Genomic DNA, 25,363 nt, shown 5'->3' with positions numbered 1-25,363 from the left:
CTTCGTAGCTCGGCTGACCTATGGGTTTGGGGGATGTGTGCTCGCTAAGACATCATGTCTTATGCCTACGTATCTCATCTGGAATAAGAATCAGAGCAAGCCGTAGTTCAGCTAACTACGGGTTAAGGGTTGAACGACGTTACTACGCAATCTACCGGATGCTCGACCTTTGGAGACTTACTAGCCTGTAGTAGAAGGAGTAACGTGTGTTTAGGAGAAGAAAAATCAATGAGTGGCCTGGGAATCAGGATCGCTGGATCCGCTTGAACATCTGTCAGGTTGCAAAGGTCATGGGATGGATCATGTTATCCTTAATATCAATCACTCATTTTGGTGGATTATGGTTTACACCTTATCAACACCCAAGTTTCATTGATTTTAAGGATACCTGATCGGATCAACCATGAATCAAGGGTTTGTTGCAAGTCACGAGCATGGAGTTTAAAGAACCACCCAAAGGGAGTGTACTAAGGTTTAAACCTGCCAAACATGTTCTACGAAAGGTTCCCATAGTCATAATCCCATCTTTCGGATATTATCGGAGGAACGACTACTCGTATTCCAAAAATATTCTCAAGAGAGACTCTTATGAGTGTAGTATCGCGTAACAATCGTATCAAATCTTACACTTGAACGACTTTCGCACTACATCCTACGAATATGCCAAGATGGGTTTGGTAAACTAAGGTCCTTGGCTTCTAAGGTCTATATTGGAAAAAGTAATGTCTAACCACAACTTACTTGTGTGACATTATTGATCTCAACATGACCTCCACCAAGTGAACGGGCTTGCAAGTCAACTTGCTAAGGAATAACTCCACACAAGTCAACAAGACTATGCCATTCTCCTATCCTAAGTGCACTCGAGTTCGGGTATAGAACTCATCTCACAAAGATCACCAAACAAGGGTACAATCCACCCTAACAAACAAACAACCGCAGCCAGCCAACAGATACAGCAATGATATGTACACAATGCAATGAAGCAGGTAAATGCTGAAAAGTAAATAACTGTACAAAAGCATGAACACCCAATAAACAAACAACCTACAAAAGCTAGGAGGGACTCGCTTAGGGAAACCAGATTCCCTAACAGAGTCGCCAGCTGTCGCTGCCTGAAAAATACAGTGTGCGAAAAAAACAACCGACGAAAGAAAAGACAGAAGAGTCGCCACCGTGCGTTATTTATCCCAAAGGAGGGAAAGGAAACGCTCGAAGTAAACCTGGAAAAAGGAAAGGAAAAGACAAGGTCTCGCAACCAAATCTTGGGTTCGGGAGTCAGTTATGCGAAGGGAAGGTATTAGCACCCCACGCATCCATAGTACTCTACGGGATCCACTTTTGCAGTTTTTGTCTAAAGGGTGTGAGTTTATCTTGTGTTGTTTACTAAAAAAGGGTTAAATGAAAATGACTCGCACGGATGTCGCATCCACTGCATACGTATCTCATCTGAATATGAGAATCAGAGTCTTCGTAGCTCGGTTGACCTATGGGTTTGGGGGATGTGTGCTCGCTAAGACATCGTGTCTTATGCCTACGTATCTCATATGGAATGATAATTAGAGCAAGCCGTAGTTCAGCTCACTACGGGTTAAGGGTTAAACGACGTTACTACGCAATCTACCGGATGCTCGACCTTTAGAGACTTACTCGCCTGTAGTAGAAGGAGTAACATGTGTTTAGGAGAAGAAAAATCAATGAGTGGTTAGGGTTTAGGGATGCTCATGCAAAAAGGAAGTCTTATGCGAAGGAACAATGCTACCTTAATGGGCATGCAAACGGGAGACTGTACGAAGCCTCACATCCTATGGGGAAACGATCACACCACACAAAACATGTATCTTAAAGTAAACTGCCACCAAGGGGCTCAAACATTGCCTCCTATCGAGGTCTTCCAGCTAAGAAAGCGGTAAAATACGGGAAAGAGGTAAAAGTACCACACGGATAAAGATCCGAAGTAACAGCAATTAGAGGGATAAGCAACCCTGAGATCCTCCCAAGCTAACACCATCAGAGAAAGTCAGTCAGTACGGGTAATCGGAATAAACCTCCAGATGGTATCCCTACAAGAGTATGTGAGTCCTCACAAAAACTCAACAAAAAGGTTAGACAAAAAATATGAAGTCAAGGGAAAACAATGCCATGGAAACATAAGACAGGTTAGAACAAAGCAGAACAAAAAAAAAAACAAATATTGTCACGTTCGCGACTGCTTCGCCTAGCGAAGGCTTAGCGAAGCTTCGCTACAGGCTCGCCTAGCGAAGCGGTTAGCGAAGGCCTGCGGGTTTTGGATTCCTCCTTGATAACAGTTCGATCTCCATAATCCAAACCCTGTGGTATCCATCTTAGAAACGAAACGATTAAACATTCAAGGTATTGTTACACATTCATACACAACTATAAACCCTTGGGCAAAACTTGATGTTACCTCATACATTCAGAGCATTCAAATTCAAAGCATAGAGTAATAGGAACAAAGGCATACCTGATGGGAGAGACCGATTAGAATCGAATGGCACGACTGGATTTGCAAAGCAATGTTAGGATTTGCGTGAGGCGGAGGTAAAAAGTGTGTGAGTCGGAGTGAACTTCTCAAAGCTGTCTGAAGGTTGTTACAGAGTAGTTCCTAGGTCTCCTTCTCTCAAGCTCTTTCTCCAGTGAAACTCTAGTCTCTATCTCCAGTCCCCTTTTCTCTACTGAAACTTTTGTATTTATAGACTGATATTGGTGACTTGTGGGCTCAAAATAGGTCAACTGAAGCCCAAAACTTTCTGTTATATTCTGAAAACGCGTACCCTTCGCCTAGCGAAGGATCTGCTCGCCTAACGAGCATGACAGTGCAGTTCTCCTAGCGAACCATGCTGCTCGCCTAGCGAGCATGACAGCTTAGCAACAGATTTTAGCTTCTTCAAGATTAGTGTTTTGGGAGATGTTCAAGCTTCTTGGATCCGATTCCGATTGCCATGATGAAATGCAAATGTTAAATGACCTAAAACGGAATGCATGAATGAGGTGTAAAGTGTATGCTTCCAGGAAAAATGAAGGGTAAATTTTGGGGTATTACAGTTGCCCCTATTCAATCAACTAGAGACCCGAAAAGCAGATAGCAGCGACTTTCGTGCTTTCGAGGTATCAAGGGATTGAATACAATAAAAGCCCAAAAATTTGCACTGAAGTGAAGCGAAGTAACAATGCCTGTCAGAATCGACAAAGAAGTGGTCCATGGCCTGAATGCCGTTCATCAGTCTGAATACTGGAAATGACTTCGATCTGAACATCGGGAGATATGAGATTATTAATATCGGTCTGAACATCGAGAAGCTGGCCTGAATGCCACAAGTTGCGTTGACCTAATTGTCAGAAAATTGGCCTGAATACCACTTTGATCTGAATATCGGAAAATTGGCCTGAATGCCACAAGTTGCATCGACCTGAACGTCGGAAACTTCTTCTATCTGAACATCGGAAAATTGGCCTGAATGCCACAAGTTGCATCGACCTGAATGTCGGGAACTTCTTCGATCTGAACATCGGAAAATTGGCCTGAATGCCACAAGTTGTATCGACCTGAATGTCGGAAACTTCTTCGATCTGAACATCGGAAAATTGGCCTGAATGCCACAAGTTGCATCGACCTGAATGTCAGAAACTTCTTCGATCTAAACATTGGAAAATTGGCCTGAATGCCACTTCGGTCTGAATACCTGAAAACTGGCCTGAACGTCACTTCGGTCTGAATACCGGAAAACTGGCCTGAACGCCACTTCGGTCTGAATACCGAAAACTTCATGCCTGTCAGCATTGGCAGAAATAGGGAAAGATAATAGAGGCGGCGCATGGGCTAATGACACTTGCTGGGGATAATAAAGGTAAGTCATGAACAATCTTCAGTCTGAGTACTGGAAACAACTTTTGGCTTATCACTTGGGATACCGTCAATGTTTTATGCTTACATGCGTATGTTTGAATTTTTCAATGGCGTAATGCTCCATAAAAATGGAAATGCTACGCGATTTGGGAGGATGCAATGCAATATGATTCTACATGCAAGGATGCGAAATGCTGGGTAGAATGCCAAGCTGAGGCAATGGAATCTGCAGGGGAAATGATCACCATCTTCTGGACCCTGGCAAGGCTGTTGGAGATGCACAGCGCAAAGAACTCTGTGGGGAAATGACGCGCCACACGGTGTTCTAGCAATGACAAAATACCGAGACTCTGACTGGGGAGAGAACGACACTGAAAACCTGCTGCTGAGGAAAGCGATAGTGGTTCTGGCAACCATAATCTGCGAGAGAGACGACTCAGCCGGGGAACAAACACCGATACGGTACCGAGATTCTACTTCAAGGAAAGAGACCATGGATCTGGCATTGGGATTCTCGATCTGGCATCGAACTCTGAGGAGCAGCTGCTTCTGCTGGGAAGATACAGTCTGGCACTGTCAACTCCGCTGGGGGTATATAGTCTGGCACTGTCAACTCTACTAGGGAGTGTATAATCTGAAACAACCGCTTGGGGAAGTACAGTGGTGAGAACCTGCTGGGGATTGAAGAATCCAATGCTCTGATCAACTCTGCAGGGATAAGATACCATCTTCGACTGTTGGCGACTTCACTGGGGAAAACATTCGCGATCATCTGCAGGGGATTTTAAGGAAATGCCCCGAGGGTACCTGTTCTCAATAGAAGATCCAAAGCACTTAAAATTTACAGCAATTTTAAATGTTTATTAAGCATGTACCTGTAAAGCTCTTATGTGTCATGATGCAATGTTTATCAAAAATTCGGACGTCATTTTTGCAAACAAAACAGAAAAATGAAAATGAAAACAGAGATATACTGAATAACATGATTGAATGGCCTCTGAATAGGCATTTACATCAGGAAGCAATCCCTGGAAAGAGGTAATCGCACAAAAGATAAAAACAGACATTAACCTAATGGCAATGTGAAATGGATTTCTATTGGGTTCCAATTCTGCTATGACTTGCTCGTCTTCAAGATCCTCCAGATGATCAGCTTTCTGAAAAGAGTGATTGGACTGTTTCCTATCCTTCAAAAGTTTCCAGTCATTGACACGAGATGAGATTCAGAACTACTCAGAACACAGTCATTCGCTTAATCCCTAACTTTTGCCTGGATCGCCCTTTTCGGGTTTTCAATCCACCGGGATACCCATTTTTGCCTAAGTTGCCTTTTCAGGTTTTCAACTTACCGGGTGTACGATCTTTTCATTTTTAATCCCTAATTTTTGCCCGAACCTTTTTCATTTTCTTGGTTCGTCGGGACGCCCATTTTTGCCTGGACTATTCTTTTTATTGTCCAGCGGGTCTATTTTATGCGAAGTATTTTTTAACTGCGTCTGAGTTCACAGGGGAAGTGGAGTTTTCACCATCCATAGTTGCAAGGATTGAGGCCCCACCATCAAAACCTTGGTGACAATATACGGTCCATCATAGTTAGGAGTCAACTTGCCCCTGTGATCTGTTTGAGGAGGAAGGATCCTTTTCAACACCAAATCTCCGACCTGGAAGCATCGAGGACGCACTTTCTGATCAAAGGCTCTCTTCATCCGACTCTGATACAACTGCCCATGACAAATGGCTGTCATTCGCTTCTCTTCGATAAGACTCAACTCATTGAACCTTGTCCGAATCCATTCAGCTTCGTCCAACTTGACATCCAACATGAGTCTTAGAGAAGGAATCTCCACTTCAACCGGTAGGACTGCTTCCATACCATACACCAGGGAGTAAGGGGTTGCCCCTGTCGATGTACGTACTGAAGTACGGTACCCATGCAAGGCGAAGGGTAGCATTTCATGCCAATCTTTGTACGCGACAACCATCTTCTGCACAATCTTCTTTATGTTCTTATTTGCCGCCTCAACAACACCATTCATCTTAGGATGGCAGCACATCCATACTTTTCCACCATTCTTAGGTACTGGAACGATGTTTACAACCCATGGCGGATAATTTGTAACCGCTAGAAGCCCTGCATCCAACTCCCTTATTTTTTTATTTTTTTTGTACTTCATCCTTTATCTTGACAGCCATCTCTGGTCTTGTTCTTCTGAGCTTCTGCTTGACCAGAGGACAACCTTCTTTGAGCGGCAAGCGATGTACCACGATGTCTGTGTCAAGCCCTGGCATGTCCTGATAAGGCCAAGCGAAGATGTCAACATACTCTTGCAGCAATTCAATCAACCCCTTCTTCACATTGTCTTTCAAAGCAGCCCCTATCTTGATTTCTCTCTTGGCGTCCTCGGTGCCGAGATTAATCACTTCGACAGACTCTTGATGCGATTGAATGGCCCTTTCCTCTTGTTTTAATAACCTGGTAAGTTCTTCAGGGAATTCACAGTCTTCATCACCCTTTTCTTCAGCTTGAAAGATTGGATTTTCAAAGTCGAAGCGAGCCATATCAGAACCGTTATCAATAGGATCAGGTGATGTGCATCACATGAGTGATGGTATGTGCTTATGAGTGTGAACAAGGAATGAGAACTAAACAAAACATTGCCATTTTTTTTTGAAAACTGCAAAAATAGAAAGACAGGGAGCGAAACATTTGAATGCAAAAAGACGTTCTTTATTTATGATAAAAAATGCAAGTGTCACATAGATGAGCCATACAATGAGTCATTACGCCCTGGCGGAACGTAAGACTTGGATATGCATGAATAAACAAAGAAAGTTACTCCTCCAGAAAAGTGGCTTGGACAATCTCCTCAGAAGACCAATTGTCGAGAACTTCACCCAGGATCCTCGGACGCACCCAGTTGTTGATGTCACAATCACTATCCCCATCTTCATCGTTGACCGCAGAGACCAATTTGACTTCTCCTTCAACCATGTTAACGTTGGCTCCACCATGCTGGGGCATGCGATTGTTGACAACATTAGGAACCGACGCAAAGTTAATGGCCTTTGAATCAATGAGGTCTTGAACTACGTGCTTAAAAGCTTTGCAGTTCTCAATATTGTGGCCAAGTTCCCCAGAGTGGAAGCTACACCTAGCGTTGGCGTCGTGACCCGCTGGAAGTCTACCCACGGGAGGAGCCAGAGTGCGCAACTGCACAAGTTGTAGTTGTTGAAGACTAGAAAGCAACTGAGCGTACGACATTGGAAGAGTGTCGAAACGCCGGTCCATCGCCCTTGGCCTCTGTTGATAAGCGGGTATGTTACCCGGTTGTTGTTGTAGTGGTGTTGCAGCTGGAATGGTCACAGTCGCAACATGCGGTTGCTGTTGATAGTTCTGAAAGCTATTCCTCCGGTTACCCCTGTTTTGATAAGAAGATACGACACTTGCATCCCCTTCTCTCCTCTTCTGTCCCTGAATGAACGGCTTCTTCACCCCTGATGAGGATCCATCTCCACTCTGGGTCTTGTATGTCTTCAAATAGTTCTCCACCCTCTCACCGGTAGAGACTACATCAGCAAAGCTGGAGGCATTGCAACCCACCAGGCGCTCCAAATAAGGTCCGGGCAGAGTGTTCATGAACATGTTAGCCATTTCCTTCTCCAACATAGGAGGTTGGACACGGGAAGCTGTCTCCCTCCAGCGTTGAGCGTATTCTCTGAAGCACTCATTGCTTTTAAGAGATAGGTTCTGAAGTTGAGTTCTGTCTGGAGCCATGTCTGCATTATACTGATACTTCTTCATAAAAGCCTCTGCCAAATCCCTCCAGCTACGGATGTGGGCTCTGTCCAGCCTCATATACCATTCCAGGGATGCCCCAGCTAGGCTGTCTTGGAAAAAGTACATAAGCAACTTCTCGTCATCGGAGTACGCAACCATTTTACGGAAATAGGCTTGCACATGGGTCTTCGGGCAAGAGTTGCGGCTGTATTTGTCAAATATCGGGACCTTGAATTTCGGTGGCACCCTCACGCCTGGGACCAACCTCAAGTCAGCAACATCTACTTCCAGAGGATTCTGTCCTTCCACTGCCTTCAGCCTCTCCTCTAATCTTCGAAACATAGGGTCCATACCATGATCCATACCAAAGTCTCCCTGAAGCAGGGGGAACTGATCGTCCTGATCATCATGAACGGGCTGTTGACCAGGGTTGCCATGTGGGATTGGGATAGGCCCCGGTCCATTGGGTCCGTTAACCTCTCCAGCTGGAGGATCAGTCAACGTCTCTGGTTGAGCAGGGGGGTTCCTCTGTATCATCTGCCTGAGCTCTTGCTGTCCCTGAGCCACCCCTTGAACCACATCCATGAATTGAGTCATGCGGATCTTCATCTCGGCGAACTCTGCCTGTAGGCTTTCCATTACTCTCTGTTGGTTTCTGCGGGTACCGTACCGATGAATGCCTGAGTCAGCTATCCTGCTGATGGGACGCCAAATAAACTGAGAACACTGTGGAGGTACCTGTTATGCAAGACATGCTAATGTGTATGCAAATGCAATGACATGTTTATCAATTCCAAAGGTATTCTACCCTCTTAATTCCAGTCTCTCATCAGATAAAATATCCCTTTTGAAAAGTACTAGAAAAACCCCGACTAGAATCAAGAAGAAGATATAAACCCCCCAGAAATGGATAAACATGTGTGAATGATATGAATGCAAAATGATGTGAATGCAAAATGATGTGAATGCAATGCAGTGGCCTGGGAATCAGGATCGCTGGATCCGCTTGAACATCTGTCAGGTTGCAAAGGTCATGGGATGGATCATGTTATCCTTAATATCAACCACTCATTTTGGTGGATTATGGTTTACACCTTATCAACACCCAAGTTTCATTGATTTTAAGGATACCTGATCGGATCAACCATGAATCAAGGGTTTGTTGCAAGTCACGAGCATGGAGTTTAGGTTAAGAACCCCCCAAAGGGATTGTACTAAGGTTTAAACCTACCAAACATGTTCTACGAAAGGTTCCCATAGTCATAATCTCATCTTTCGGATATTATCGGAGGAACGACTACTCGTATTCCAAAAATATTCTCAAGAGAGACTCTTATGAGTGTAGTATCGCGTAACAATCGTATCAAATCTTACACTTGAACGACTTTCGCACTACATCCTACGAATATGCCAAGATGGGTTTGGTAAACTAAGGTCCTTGGCTTCTAAGGTCTATATTGGAAAAAGTAATGTCTAACCACAACTTACTTGTGTGACATTATTGATCTCAACATGACCTCCACCAAGTGAATGGGCTTGCAAGTCAACTTGCTAAGGAATAACTCCACACAAGTCAACAAGACTATGCCATTCTCCTATCCTAAGTGCACTCGAGTTCGGGTATAGAACTCATCTCACAAAGATCACCAAACAAGGGTACAATCCACCCTAACAAACAAACAACCGCAGCCAGCCAACAGATACAGCAATGATATGTACACAATGCAATGAAGCAGGTAAATGCTGAAAAGTAAATAACTGTACAAAAGCATGAACACCCAATAAACAAACAACCTACAAAAGCTAGGAGGGACTCACTTAGGGAAACCAGATTCCCCTGCAGAGTCGACAGCTGTCGCTGCCTGAAAAATACAGTGTGCGAAAAAAACAACCGGCGAAAGAAAAGACAGAAGAGTCGCCACCGTGCGTTATTTATCCCAAAGGAGGGAAAGGAAACGCTCGAAGTAAACCTGGAAAAAGGAAAGGAAAAGACAAGGTCTCGCAACCAAATCTTGGGTTCGGGAGTCGGTTATGCGAAGGGAAGGTATTAGCACCCCACGCATCCATAGTACTCTACGGGATCCACTTTTACAGTTTTTGTCTAAAGGGTGTGAGTTTATCTTGTGCTGTTTACTAAAAAAGGGTTAAATGAAAATGACTCGCACGGATGTCGCATCCACTGCATACGTATCTCATCTGAATATGAGAATCAGAGTCTTCGTAGCACGGCTGACCTATGGGTTTGGGGGATGTGTGCTCGCTAAGACATCGTGTCTTATGCCTACGTATCTCATATGGAATGAGAATTAGAGCAAGCCGTAGTTCAGCTAACTACGGGTTAAGGGTTGAACGACATTACTACGCAATCTACCGGATGCTCGACCTTTGGAGACTTACTCGCCTGTAGTAGAAGGAGTAACGTGTGTTTAGGAGAAGAAAAATCAATGAGTGGTTAGGGTTTAGGGATGATCATGCAAAAAGTAAGTCCTATACGAAGGAACAGTGCTACCTTAATGGGCATGCAAACGGGAGACTGTACGAAGCCTCGCATCCTATGGGGAAACGATCACACCACACAAAACATGTATCTTAAAGTAAACTGCCACCAAGGGGCTCAAACATTGCCTCCTATCGAGGTCTTCCAGCTAAGAAAGCGGTAAAATACGGGAAAGAGGTAAAAGTACCACATGGATAAAGATCCGAAGTAACAGCAATTAGAGGGATAAGCAACCCTGAGATCCTCCCAAGCTAACACCATCAAAGAAAGTCAGTCAGTACGGGTAATCGGAATAAACCTCCAGATGGTATCCCTGCAAGAGTATGTGAGTCCTCACAAAAACTCAACAAAAAGGTTAGACAAACAATATGAAGTCAAGGGAAAACAATGCCATGGAAACACAAGACAGGTTAGAACAAAGCAGAACAAAAAAAAGAAATATTGTCACGTTCGCGACTGCTTCTCCTAGCGAAGGCTTAGCGAAGCTTCACTATAAGCTCGCCTAGCGAAGCGGCTAGCGAAGGCCTGTGGGGGTTTTGGATTCCTCCTTGATAACAGTTCGATCTCCATAATCCAAACCCTGTGGTATCCATCTCAGAAACGAAACGATTAAACATTCAAGGTATTGTTGCACATTCATACACAACTATAAACCCCTGGGCAAAAACCTGATGTTACCTCATACATTCAGAGCATTCAAATTCAAAGCATAGAGTAATAGGAACAAAGGCATACCTGATGGGAGAGACCGATTAGAATCGAATGGCACGGCTGGATTTGCAAAGCAATGTTAGGATTTGCGTGAGGCGGAGGTAAAAAGTGTGTGAGTCGGAGTGAACTTCTCAAAGCTGTCTGAAGGTTGCTGCAGAGTAGTTCCTAGGTCTCCTTCTCTCAAGCTATTTCTCTAGTGAAACTCCAGTCTCTGTCTCCAGTCCCCTTTTCTCTACTGAAACTTTTGTATTTATAGACTGATATTGGTGACTTGTGGGCTCAAAATAGGTCAGCTGAAGCCCAAAACTTTCTGTTATATTCTGAAAACGCGTACCCTTCGCCTAGTGAAGGATCTGCTCGCCTAGCGAGCATGACAGTGCAGTTCGCCTAGCGAACCATGCTGCTCGCCTAGCGAGCATGACAGCTCAGCAGCAGATTTTGGCTTCTTCAAGATTAGCGTTCTGGGAGATGTTCAAGCTTCTTGGATCCGATTCCGATTGCCATGATGAAATGCAAATGTTAAATGACCTAAAACTGAATGCATGAATGAGGTGTAAAGCGTATGCTTCCAAGAAAAATGAAGGGTAAATTTTGGGGTATTACATGTCTCAAATATGAATTATTCATTGAATTTAGGGAGCACAAGTATCGGAGCTTCAAACATGGATTTCTTTAATAGTTCAAAGGCCTCGTTTTCTTCCATGCTCCTTTCAAATTAATCTTTATTGAGGAGAGTTGTGAGGGGTGCAACAAGATATACATATCCTTGCACGAATTTATGATAAAATCCAGTCAATCCTAGATTTCCGTTGAGTATAACGAATGTGAGGGATGTTAATACCTCCTCCTTGCATAAACGAATCCCGAATTCAAATATGGTTTCGACAACCATTTTATTTTTTCTTTAAGGGTTTTATCGATATTTTCACTCTCCTTTTGGAATAAATAAACTCCGGTGGTGACTCTATTATTATAATCAAGTGTGCAAACACCCGTGGTATTTTTTGCATCGCGACACAACCGAGGAGCTTGTTTTGGATATAAGGTTCTTAGAGAGAGTCCTTATAACACCTATCTTGATCGTGAAGAGTATATCTCATAGTGGCCATCATGCTTTCTCATAGGCATTAAAAGATGCTCTTTATAAGGTGGTTGCTGATCCGAGATCAGTAGGTTCTTGGGTTCGGTTGTTACTTCTTACATGTTGTAATTTACAAGTGGTTACGCCTCAGAATAGACGGGATCCCAGGTTTCAAAATCGGAAGTCCTTGCAACAACACCATATGTTGAAGTGTTTAGCTACTTGGATAGACGTGAATTTGTTGAATTTGTCTTGCTAGGTTAGTTGGTAGTTTTTTGGGAAACTCTGAGAAATATAACTGGGTTACAGGCGAGATCATTTTGAGGAGAAAGATAAAAATAAGAGCTCTAATATCAATGCCCCCGCAAGGTTGCAGATAGCCATTTCACAACAGCTATAAAAGTGTTGGGTTCATCCAGAGTGGCCATATATAATGGATATACAATGAAGACTTTAGAGGCTAAGCACCCATGCATACCACTTCCCTCCATGTTGACCACCTTGTTCTCCGAAGCTCCCCTAGTTGCTAATGTTGATACTATCTTCAAGTGCATTAAATCATTTCCCAAGAGGACGTCATATGGTAGAGATGGTTTATGTGCTCAACATATATTAGGCGCAATGTGTGAAGAAGTTTCAGTTGTGGCAAGATATCTTTTATATGCAATCACTCTAGTTGTTAACTTATGGCTAAGAGGAAGATGTACAATGAGTTTGGCAGATTTTTTTGCCTCTGCACCCTTTACGCCGTTATGAAAGCCTAATGGTAGGATACAACCAATTGTCGCGGGTTCTATTCAGAGGCGCTTGGTATCCAAGGTTGCTATGAAACGGGTCAGTAAAGATGTATGTGGCATGTTATCTCAATGACTTTCAGTTTGGGGTTAGGGTATCGGGTAGTTTTGAGGCCATTTTTCACAATGCCAACAAAGTGTTAAGAAAGCGACACAAAGATGGTTCTTTGGCTATGCTTATTGTAGAATTATAGAATGATTTCAACATGGTAGATCTATCATCCCTATTGTGTGAGGTGAGAGTGACATGATCGCCTTTTTTTTGTTGAGTTTCTTTATGGCCAAGCATCAAGGTTGTACCTTAGGAATGAACATATTATGTTATCCACTAGAGTGCAACAAGGGGACCCGTTAGGACCACTCCTTTTTGCTCTCGTGTTACACCCACTCATTCAGCATGTTCGAGATGATTATAACCTTTTTTTTTCATGCTTGGTATCTTGATGATGGAACTATTATAGGGAATTCACAAGAGGTGGCTAAAGCCCTTAACATCATTCGGGACACAAGTCTAGGATTAGGTCTCAAATTGAATATTTGTAAGATTGAGATCTTTTGGCCTTCATGTGATGGTAGTAAACTTCGTGAGGATTTGTTCATGTTAGATATTTGGAGGTTGATGTTCGGGATGATGTTTCTTGGAGGGATTGTTAGTCGAGATGACGACTTTATCAATGAGTTGTCTATTAAGAGAGCTTCCAGTGCTATTGAATCAGTGCATCTTCTACCACAACTAAGGGATCTCCAGAATGAGCTTCTTCTATTTTGATCCTGCATGGATATGGCCAAATTACTTTTTGGCCTAAGAACATGCCAACCTAGTCATATGGAGAGCAACTATTTTTTTGATAAAGAGTTGCGAAGAGAGGTCAAAGACATCATGGTTGCTGGAGGTCCTTTCTTCAAGGACCTTCAATGGAGGGTGACTTCTTTACCCATTCAAGTTGGGGGTTTGGATTTTTACTCAGCAGTAGAGGCTGCCTCATATGCTTTTGTGACTTTTAGGGCTCAATCTTGGGTGTTACATGATCATATATTGAGAGATAGTGGGGTATATGGTATGGAATTGAATTTCGATAGAGATTTAAATGATCTTAGTGTTGAGATTCCATGTTTTGACCTTAACATTTTTACTAGAAAGGACATCGTCCTTCCTAAAGCACAACATGTTTTGGCGAGTACCCTTTTTAGTAAAACAGTTAATGACATGGATGTAAAGTTTGACATGACCACAAGACAAAAATCACTTTTTAGTTGGTTTCCACTACAATATTTAAGCTCTCCAGAAACAATTTAAAAACGTTGCCAAAACTCTGGAAAACGTCGCTTAAAATAAAAGGGGATGTTTTCTAGGCGTCTCTTGTGCTAGCGTTGCCTATTGTCTAAGGTGACGTTTTTTCATGATCTTTGGGAACAATTTTTAAAAATGTCGCCTAAACAAAAGGAATAGGGGACGATTGTTCGTGGCATATGAGGCGACGCTTTTTAAGTGTTGCCAAATGTGGCTACAATTATTAAGTGTTGCCTTAAATCTGTTAAATCTGAATAAGTAGGATTGTTTTTACACTATCCCCATAAAATAATGAGGATTGTGGCATCTTAACAAACATACAATTTTTTTATAAAAAATAATAAAATAAATGGAGGATGAAGAAGAGAAGAAGAATTACAGAATGAGATTGGGATTGAGGAAGATGAGCAACAAGAAGCTCTTCTAGGGTTTGAGCAGTCTGTGAGATTGGGATTTAAGTTAGCGATTTGGGGTTTGAGGAAGGATTGAGATTCTGGTTCGATTTGGAAAGGATTTGACGAGAGATTTGAAGAATTACATAACAGATTTTATGATGGTGTGAAGTTCGATTTTGAGTAGCATCCTGGATTAAAGGTTCAAAGGTTTTTTTTTTGACAATATGAAAAGGTTCGATGATTTTGATGATACTGGAAGGTTTAATATGCATAAAAAGATTATTTTATAATACCCACGTAATTTTATTTTTTAATAGTTTAATGTTAAAAAGATTATTCTATAATACCCACATAATACCAATATGGAAGGTTCGTTCGTTTAATTTGACAATGTTTTTTTTTTTTAATATTTGGCAAAGCTTTTTGGATTGTTAAAGGATTCAATATATTTAATAAAAGATAATAGTTACTAATATATTCATAATATTATTTTAATAAATAAATATGTAGATATACTTTTATTCATAAAATTAATTTCAATAATTTAATTTTGTAAAAACTATTTTTTTTTAAAATTTCTTTCAAATGATTTTTTACTTTAATTTTTGTAAACTCTCTCATAGCCGTTTATTAGAACTGGTGTAACAATTTAAAATTGTCCCCGCAAATATTTAAGGGGATAAGTATCAAACATTACTAAAGAAATAGTATCAAGATGCTCCAAAATCATCCCCAAAAGTGGTTAAGGGCACAATTAACACTCGTTGCCAAAAAAATTATAAGAGTGAGATTCCAAAAACGTCCCCAAAATTAATTTAGGCGATGATTATCAAGGGTTGCAAATATATTTTTGACAACAACCATAAATCGTTGCCTATACAAATTTTAGGCAACAGTTTTTACATGTTACCTAAAAAAGGGTTGTCAGAGACAACAAATGTTGTAGTGTGCAAGTCGCACATGCTCAAGACTTTCTCCTTGTTATTCCTATTAATGGACTAGGCCAACATATGTGACATGTGTAGTACGTACTATCCTAAGCTACCATCTTATGATACATTTATTTCCTATTGATCAAGTTTTCCCTGTTTGTTGTAACGCATGTTTTGATACATTTAGGGAACACACGATTCATTGTAGCGATCTTTCGGGCTTCAAATACAGACATGACATTGTTAGAGATGTCCTCATTGATATATTCCGGCGGACCGGAGTATCTGTGAAGAAGTCGTCTATGAATTTCTTAACTGACCCACATGAGGGGAGATCGACACTTAAGTCAGCAGATGTTCTGGTATACGGGTGGGTAGGTGAGAAACATGCTTGTGTGGACTTTACTGGAGTTTATCCACTAGTGAGACTGAGAACTAATGGTTTTACTGTGGGACAGAGAACTCTCAAAGCTTTTTTAAGTAAAGTGGTTAAACATGAGAAAGCGTATTCCAATAATAAACATGTTTCAAACCATTTTCCTTTGATATTTTTGGTTCCCTAATACCAAAAACAGTTGATCTTTTACAGAGAATTCAAAAGGTTATGAATAACAATGCTGTATCTCATAAGTCTATGAGTGTAGTTTTTAAGATGCTTTATTTTGTCATTCAAAAAAGAATCCAGCAATTTATTGTTCGTTTGCCTTCTATTTCTATATGATTTTTATTATATTGAAATAGATTACTAACCAATTGGATTAAAAAAAATGTAATGAATGTATTTAAAAAAACATTATATATATATATATATATATATATATATATATATATATATATATATATATATATATTTAAGTGGTTATTTACTTTCTTCTTCCACATATAATATATTTAAAATGTTTGTTGTACCTGATATCATTTTTCTGTGAAGGAATTTGTACACCTAATAACCAGTCTAAGTATTATTGGAAATTCAATGTTATCTTCATGCATTTCAACCACCATTAGATGACACGTAGAGCACATAGTCTTACAACATCATATATAAAATATAAAAATAATTTTTTCAAATCAAAATTTTGTTTTTTTCTTCAGGAAATTTTTTAAATTTAATCTACCAAATCAGGAAAAACAAACATAAAATAGACGTCCTAAAAGAGGACCACCCGAAGTTGAAATGTCTTTTTGCCAATTGGCATTTGATTAATCTTAAAATGGAAATAACTTAGTTTATATATATATACCCTTAGCTTAGAGCATCCATTTGTTGTTGATTTTTTTGGACTCAACTGCCTAATTTGTCATTTAGCAATTAGCATTACCTAAAAACCAAAACAAAAGCATTGTATTTGACTTTGATCACATATATATAACTATAATCTAGTGCTGTACATACATTCATGTGTGCATTTTCCATGCTACTGAAATGGTGAAGTGTAAAAAGCTACATGGAGAGGAACTTCCACTTGTTCTCTCAGACCCTATAGTATTGGAGATTAATCATTTACAAAACCAATTCAAAGGTTATTATTTCATTCTTCTATGTCTTTATGTTTCTTTCATATTGCCATGCTTTTGTTTTCATTCATTGACTTAGTGTAATCATTGTTGCAGAAAAAGTTAAGGAGCTAACTACTTGCCAAAATGAAATCAAAGCATTCAAAGCAACTGAGTCACTCAAGGATAAGGCCATAGAAAAGGTACCTTAAAGTATATATGAATTTTTGTAATATTCAACATTGTTCTATATTTTGGTACGATAATTTAAAACCACAGTATCTGGTAGCCGTACTAATGTCACCTTTCGTCAATTTCAGTTAAGAAGTGAAGCGAGTAAACTTGATGAGAGACTTAGACTTGTAGAGGATCATCTTAAGCAAAAGGTGCATTGATTTGGTATATTAGCTATTTCTTTGATGTTAACATGTTTTTTTATTTACTTTCAAAATTTATTGGTATGCAGAATCTAGAAATGAAGAAACTGAGAGATGAAAAGAAAGAAGCATTGGCTGCACAATATGCAGCTGAAGCAACACTTAGAAGAGTGCATGCAAATCAAAAGAATGAAGATTATGTTCCAATTCATAATAGTGTCATTGCTAACGGCGCAACGGCTAATATTGTTCGCGATTACCAAAGACAGATCTTTGAATTGCAAGTAAGCATTCTTATGATCTTAATATTGGACATTTTGATTATGTGGTAACTTGATTTTGCATATAAATTTTCAGGAGGAGAAAAGAACACTGGAGAGGGAACTAGCAAGAGTAAAAGTTTCGGCGAATAGGGTTGCAAAAGTTGCGGCTAATGAGTGGAAGGATGAAAGTGATAAGGTCATGCCTCTTAGACAATGGCAAGAAGAGAAAAGGATTATGCAGGTGTGTATGAATATCTTTCCAAACTTACAGAAATTAATTCTTCCGAACAATCTCGTAAGTGATTATATTAGTAGATAAGTTCAAATAAGTCAATCCATTATGTCTTTGCGCATGTAGGCAGAGATGCAACGGTTAAAAGACAAACAATCTATATCAGAAAGAACGGCTAAGGCGGAGTCGCGTCTAAAGGTATTTACTATTGACCTGATTTGTTAGTTTTTTATGTAAACATGTTAATCAATTTTCAACATGTTATTTGGTGTTTATTTTAGGAAAAACTTAAAGTGAGGCTAGAAACAGTTGAGGAAGGTTTAAAACATTTTTCAAGTTACTCAACCACTTCAAATGTGTTTTGTTGGTCTCCAAAAGCAGAAAGTCCTATGAAAATGAATTACACTTCTCAAGAAAGCATGAGTTCAACCACTTCAAGAAGTAAAGTTTCTGATATTGGTGAAAAGGAAAATGAGATGAAAGTGAACACAGACATGAGTTTAAACCACTTCAACGATGAAAGTGACGCGACCAAAATTGTAATCGTTGTTGATTTGGATGAAGAAGACTTCGAAAGCAAGAAACCAAATGATTCGGGCGGTGACGATTTGGTTTCAGGTTTTCTATATGATAGGCTGCAAAAAGAGGTCATCAAATTGAGGAAATCTTGTGAAACCAAAGATAGTAGTTTGCAGGATAAAGATGAAGAAATTAAGGTATGTGCCAAACTTCTATAAACTACGTATCATCGAATGAGTCCAGTGTCAGACACGTGTTAGTGTCTGAAACAAACACGACATCAACATATGTGTTTACATTCAATTACTTTCATTTTGTTAAATTATTTGTGTCTACGCATTAGTGCTAGTGTCGTGTCTCATGTATATGTTAACGATCCATTGTCCGCAAATAGATCATCTCGATATATTATATTGAACTATTGGTATAATATATTTGTTCTTCAGATGCTCGTGAAGAAAGTTGATGCACTGACCAAAGCCATGGAAGTAGAGAGGAAGAAAATGACAAGAGAAGTAGCTGCTAGAGAAAAGGAGATTTCATGTATAAAGTCACCAGATGATAACATGAAACACAGAAACACAAACTCCTCCAAAAGGTTCTATAACATTTTTTCTATAACAAATTTGTTCTATTTGTCTTCAAACTATATGCCATAACAGTGTTATACAATTGTTGTAGGGCCATGAAAGAACATTGACGAATCTTTACTTGAAAACCATGTCCAGCTGCGAAAAAAAAAGTAGGAGGCATTTTCATGAAAACTTCTTCATGTAGATCACCATGTAGAAACACACTGTGAACATCTATCTGCTAGAGTTACCATCCTTTCTATGCTACTACTATTAAGATAGTGCGTAATCACTAATTTAACCAAGGGTGCAAATGTTTCGGTGTAATTAATTCCTTCCATTTGAAGATTGTCTAGTATAATTAATCGGATTTGAGACAATTCAATAATCACACCTGTGTAATTAATTTCTTTCTCAAACTCCATGCAACTCGCGTACCACCTAATATGAACACATATCGTGCTGTCTATTTTCTATCTTCAGCATTATCACACCAACTAGAGACAATGTAGCCCACAAATTTGCATTCTTTTCTTTCATCGACTCAAGAAAATAAAATACCATAGTCGAGTGTTCCTTTGAGATACCTTAGTATCCTCTTGGTGGCTCAAGATGGAATACATTTGACTTCTGCATGAATCTGCTGACCATGTCTATACAATAGGCTAAATCTGACCTTGTATGATAGAGGTATCTAAGGGATCCAATAAGTATTTTGTACCGCATTGGGTCGACATCATCTTCAGTCGAATCTTTTATCAGTTGCAATTTGGACTTAGCTGGAGTCAAAGTTGGGTTACAATCTTGCATTTTAAATCTCTTGAGTATTTCACCTGCATATCTTCTTTGGTGCATCATCAAGCCTCAACTACTCTTTTAGAATTCGATACCAAGGAAGTATGAGAGATTTTCCAAGTCTGACGTTTCAAACTCCTTACTTAAGTCATGTTTGAAATCTTCGATCTCCTTCTTGCAACTGTCTGTTATCAACAGGTTGTCGACAAAGAGACATAATATAAACAACTCACTCCTTCTTCTCTTGACATACACACCATGATCGGTCATGCACTTCTAGAACTCTTTTTCTCTTAGAAAGCCATCTTTTTTCTTGTTCCAAGCTCTTGGAGCTTGTTTCAGTACATACATGCCTTTGTGCAGCCTGTAAACTTTCCTTTCTTGGTCATGTTTCACAAATCCAACTGGTTGTGTCACATACACCTCTTCGTCTAGAGGTCCATTCAGGAATGCACATTTCACGTCCATCTGACACATTGAACAGCTATGCATATTGGTTAGACCAACAACCAACCTAATTGTTTTGATTCTAGATAGTGGGACAAAGACTTTGTCATAGTCCACTACGCCAAATAAGGGAACAGAGGGCGCTTTTTTTTGCCTATAACAGCGCTTTAAAGCGCCCTCTAATCTGGCGCTGGCATAGGTAAAGACAGCGCTTTTTTCCTGGTGAAAGCGCTCTCTAAAGTGGCTCTTTAAGCCCTTTAAGGGCCACTTTAGAGGGCGCTTTTTAAAGAAAGCGCCCTCTAAAGTGGAAATTTTTAAGGGTTTAGAGGGGCTTTTACTGGAAAGCGCCATCTAAAGTGGAAACTTTTAAGGGTTTAGAGGGCGCTTTTACTGGAAAGCGCCCTCTAAAGTGGAAATTTAAAGGGTTTAGAGGGCGCTTATTTTGGAAAGCGCCCTCTAAAGTGGGTGGTTATTTAATTTTTTTTTAAAAAGCGCTATATTTATTTATTTATTTTAGACAACCTGTATATTGAAGCAGTACACCCAAAACTGTATAATTTGAAGCCCTTTTTCACACATTGCATTCAACAAGCCTTATATACAACAATCCATACATATACAACAATCCACTGATATATAATCGTTTAACTTTTAAAGATTCTAAATATACAACCAATTCATAACTTAAAAAGAAATAAAACTAAGTAGCAAAAGCATCTCTGAGATGTATGTTTTTTTTGCTAGCCGCAGTCTTCTTAGCAACAACCTCTTTTTGTTCAATATCAATAGCATGAACCTAAAATATCATAAAATTAGTTAGGTGAAGTATAAGATCAAGAATTAACATTTTCTATGCATAAATATCATATAATTGTGTTTATACCTTTTTTTTTATGCAACTGACTCGATTTGCTGCGTAATCCCCTTATATTTTTGGTCCCTTATCTTTTGAAGATAGAATTGATATTTGTTTAGATGGACATGTTCCATTGTCGTAGAGGGATACTTTCAAATATCCAGCATCATCATCTACGCGAATGAGGCTTAACGACAATGGAACATCCCCATCTAAACAAATATCAATTGATACTTTCAAGTATCCCTTGCCCCTTGCACGAATGATTGACTTCATAATAGCCATTTTACCTGTAATAAAGAAAACAATTAAAATCAGATGACAAATATAAAAACAATTAAAATCATAAAATCCATTTTATCTGTAATAAAGAAAACAATTAAAATCATTTGACCTGTACCTTTTTCACTAAGTTCTCTTTCTTTTCTTGGTTGGAATATGTTCTACATGTCTCTTAACAACACGGACGGTTGGATTGATCCAAATATCCTCATTATGATCATTTCTAATATATGAATCATTTGATATAATATTCTCATCTTGATCATTTCTGGTAAACGATTCAATCTCAACATCAATATCACCTTGATCTCCAGTGTTTTCATCAATTACTTTGTTGGAAAAAAGAACTATAGACCATTTCGTACTTTTCGGATCATTGACATAGAACACTTGTCTAGCTTGAGAGGCTAGAATAAAAGACTCATCTTTGTATCCCACCCTATTAAGATCCACTTGCAAAAATCCTGATTTATCCATTCGAATGTCGTTATTATTTTCAACCCACTTGCAACCAAATATAGGAATCTGAAACTTCTCATAATCAAACATCCAAATGCGCTCGATAACACCAAAATACGACAGATTTGCAAATTTGGGGTTTAAGTCCTTCACACTTGATATGTGCATTGTTTCAGCTACCATGGTGACACCACTATTCTGCATAGTACTTTTATCATCTTGTTCTTTGGTATAAAATGTGTATCCATTAATCGCGTATGCGCTATAAGAAAAAACATGGAAACTTGGACCATATGCTAAGCATCTCAACCTTTCTGTTATTGAAGCGGGATCTGAATAATACTTTGAATAAATATGATCCTTAAACCAAGGTATAAAACATCGATTGTGCTCTCGTACTATCCAATTTTCATTTCTATTGGGATTTAAACCTCGGAGAACATCCTTGTGAATTTCAACATACGGCTCAACCTCATTCTCATTGTGCAGAACATACAAATGCACTTGATCCCGTTCGACCCTTGATACTGCCATAATTTTATTTCCAATTAGATTTTTTTCCTTCTTTCTTTTCGACAAGCTGAGACTTGGGGAGTCCGATTGACTGAACATTAGACAAATATTCAGTACAAAACTCAATCGCTTCTTCAACAATGTATCTTTCAACCATACAACCTTCTGGTCGACTTCGGTTCTTCACGTACCATTTTAATATTTTCATATAACGTTCAACAGGGTACATCCATCTCATATAAGCTGGTCCACACAATTGTGTCTCTTTCACAAGATGAACAACTAGATGTACTATTATGTCAAAAAATGATGGAGGAAAAAACATTTCAAGCTCACACAAAGTAATAACGATTTCTTTTTGCAACATTGGTAAGATTGCAGGATCGATCACCTTACTGCAAATTGACTTGAAGAAAGAACACAACTTAGTTATAGAGCTTCTTACTTTTTCTGGAAGAATAGAACGTATACCTATTGGGATTAAGGGCTTCAAGTACACGTCTATGTCATTCCCTGGTTGTTTAGGTCCAGAAATCAACATAGACAACATCATGTACTTACGCTTCATACATAGCCATGGAGGTAGGTTATAAATCATAATAATCACAGGCCATGTACTGTGTGAGATACTCTGGATACCGTGTGGGTTCATTCCATCAGTAGATAATGCCAAGCGAAGGTTTCTTGATTCTTCTCCAAATTCAGGATAATCATTATCAATTTTCAACCACTGTGGTGAATCTGCCGGATGTCGATACTTTCCATCTATAATTCTTTCATCTGCATGCCAGGTCAAGTGTCTTGAATCGGTTTCACTACGAAACATGCGTCTAAATCTCGGAATAACAGGAAAATACCACAAGACTTTTGCTGGAGACAACTTGTTCTTATATCGCGAGACACCGCATTTAGGACACTCATTTAACGATGCATACTCATTTCGAAACAAAACGCAATCGTTTGGACATGCATGTATCTTATCATAGCTCATGCCAATAGAGCACAACATCTTTTTGGTCTCATATGTTCGATTGGGAAGAACATTATCCTCAGGAAGCATATCTTTCAAAAGGGCTAATAACTCTGTGAAACTTTTATCCGACCATCCATTGCCCGCCTTTAAGTTGTACAACTTTAATACCGCAGACAATCTTGTGAATTTAGTGCAACCATCATACAAAGGTTTCTCTGCATCACTTACCAACCTCTCAAACATTTCGGGACAATCCTTAAGATCTCCTTCAAGTGCTTCTGCAATCTCTTCAACTCGATCACAATCGTATGTATCTGCGCCACTATAGTTTGAGGCATAGGTCGTACTATCCCCCGGTTCAACATTCTCGTTACTTTTCTCACCATGCAAATTACAACATGTATAACTTCGATCAATTCCATGCCTCATTAGATGCGATGTCAACTGAACTGCGTCAACCCGTTTCCCATAACAACAACCCAAGCAAGGACATATCATTCTACTGGGCTCTTCGGCGTGCACAACGGAAAACTTAACGAATTCTGATACCCCATTCTCGTACTCTCTCGACAATCGATTGGAAGACATCCATGTATTATCCATTACTAATTAGAGTAAACAAAAAACAATTTCAGAAGAGAAACCAAAAATGGGATGAGACAAAACAATTTCGCTTTATTGAGTTAGTCTCTGTGCAGGGCATTCATGTCTCCATTTACTCTATCAAATAACATCCATACCTAAACTTCTTAAGTTACTAGCTACGCTATGTATGCTAGAATAAATACACTCATAAGCTGCATAGTGTACCTTTGATTGGTAGAAGGTGTTTTAGATATTGCTGCCTGAATAGTAAAAAATTTGAAACTTTTTTAGGGTTTTACAAAATGTTGTTAAACTACAATCTAAGCCGCGAAATCAAAGGTTTCTAATGTCTCTATAATGCAACCATAACCGAACCCTAACAACAGTCTTTGAATGTGATTCATAGCGATATCAAATTCAGCAATTTAAAAACCAACCGTCAATTGCCTAGTAAACCCAAACTATTTAAATGACTATGAATATTGAAACTTTACAGGGTTAACCAACAAATGTGATTCATAGCGATATCAAATTCCGCAATTTAAAAACAAACCGTCACTTGCCTAATAAACCCAAACTATTTAAATGACTATGAATATTGAAACTTCACAGGGTTAACCAACAAATGAGTCAATAATAAATCATAAAATTTCATTTTTTTTTCTTCATCATTAATTTTGATGGTCGAAACAAACGTAGCATAGACAACAATAACATAAAACTGAAATGGGGAAAAGCTAAAACAAAGCAATAGTGCAAGTAATAATGTATGCTAGAATAAATACACTCATAAGCTGCATAGTGTACCTTTGATTGGTAGAAGGAGGAAACGTCATAGATCTAACAGAGGTGGAAGGAGAACGCCTTAGAAGTAGCGAAAATCGTAGCAGTGAGAACCCTAACGTGAAAAAGAACGAAAATAACAGAGAGTGAAATAACAAAACGCGCAGTATGTTATAATTTTAATGTTTACTAAATGGGACCTTAGAGGGCGCTTGTGGAAAAAAATCGCCCTCTAAAGGGGGCCTAAGAGGGTGCTTATGAAAGCGCTCTCTAAGGCTTTCCAGAAGCGCTTTATAAACTGGAAATGCACATGGACTTATAGAGCGCTTCTTTAAAAGCGCCCTCTAAGGGTAACCTTAGAGGGCGCTTTCTAAAAAGCGTCATGTATTGTTATCCCTCTATCTCCTCCTTATTTTTTCGCTTCACCTTAGAGGGCGCTTTATTACAAAAGCGCCCTCTAAAGTGCGCTGTCTATTGCTCCTTATTTTTTCGCTTCACTTTAGAGAGCGCTTTTGTAATAAAGCGCCCTCTAAGGTGCGCTGTCTATTCCAGTTTTTGGCGTAGTGGTCAATTGCTTCTTTTTGAAGAAGCCCATTTTCTACAAGTCTCTCATTGTGTCGAATTACTTCACCTTTTGGATTCAGCTTGACTTTGTATACCCGACCCACTTCACATCAATTGTCTTCTTCCATTTTGGAAATTCGACTAGTGATTAAGTATCATTGTCTTCTATGGATTTTATCTCATCCACCATAGCTTTCATCCACCTTGAGTCTTTCAAAGCTTCACCTGCATCAACCAGCTCAGTATCTGCATAGAAGGCATATTGTACTAACTCACCTTCATCGTTGACCACATCATCT

The 25,363-nt window shown here is 39.4% G+C and overlaps 1 protein-coding gene across 1 annotated transcript; it reads left to right on the top strand.

Annotated features, from left to right (window-relative positions):
• The first annotated feature begins 16,747 nt into the window (after positions 1 to 16,747).
• LOC127135081 (microtubule-associated protein 70-5) lies at positions 16,748 to 19,189 on the top strand. Its single transcript, XM_051061897.1, has 9 exons — positions 16,748 to 16,870; positions 16,962 to 17,047; positions 17,165 to 17,230; positions 17,311 to 17,505; positions 17,579 to 17,725; positions 17,843 to 17,914; positions 17,998 to 18,432; positions 18,682 to 18,833; positions 18,917 to 19,189. Exons 1-9 carry the CDS (start codon positions 16,774 to 16,776, stop codon positions 18,933 to 18,935), a joined length of 1,269 nt encoding a protein of 422 aa, XP_050917854.1. The 5' UTR covers positions 16,748 to 16,773; the 3' UTR covers positions 18,936 to 19,189.
• The last annotated feature ends 6,174 nt before the right edge of the window (positions 19,190 to 25,363 follow it).

Source organism: Lathyrus oleraceus, chromosome 4 (assembly GCF_024323335.1).
Source record: "Lathyrus oleraceus cultivar Zhongwan6 chromosome 4, CAAS_Psat_ZW6_1.0, whole genome shotgun sequence".
Classification (NCBI taxonomy): Eukaryota; Viridiplantae; Streptophyta; class Magnoliopsida; order Fabales; family Fabaceae; genus Lathyrus; species Lathyrus oleraceus.
The sequence above is the reverse complement of the archived record's forward strand: the minus strand, read 5'-3'. Positions and strand labels throughout refer to the sequence as shown.

Bases quoted from the DNA above. Each gene is read 5' to 3' on its own strand.
- LOC127135081 (XM_051061897.1), top strand. From the start codon at position 16,774: ATGGTGAAGTGTAAAAAGCTACATGGAGAGGAACTTCCACTTGTTCTC. The intron at 17,231-17,310 runs GTGCATTGATTT...ATTGGTATGCAG, and splicing joins AGGATCATCTTAAGCAAAAG to AATCTAGAAATGAAGAAACT. The intron at 18,433-18,681 runs GTATGTGCCAAA...TTTGTTCTTCAG, and splicing joins ATAAAGATGAAGAAATTAAG to ATGCTCGTGAAGAAAGTTGA.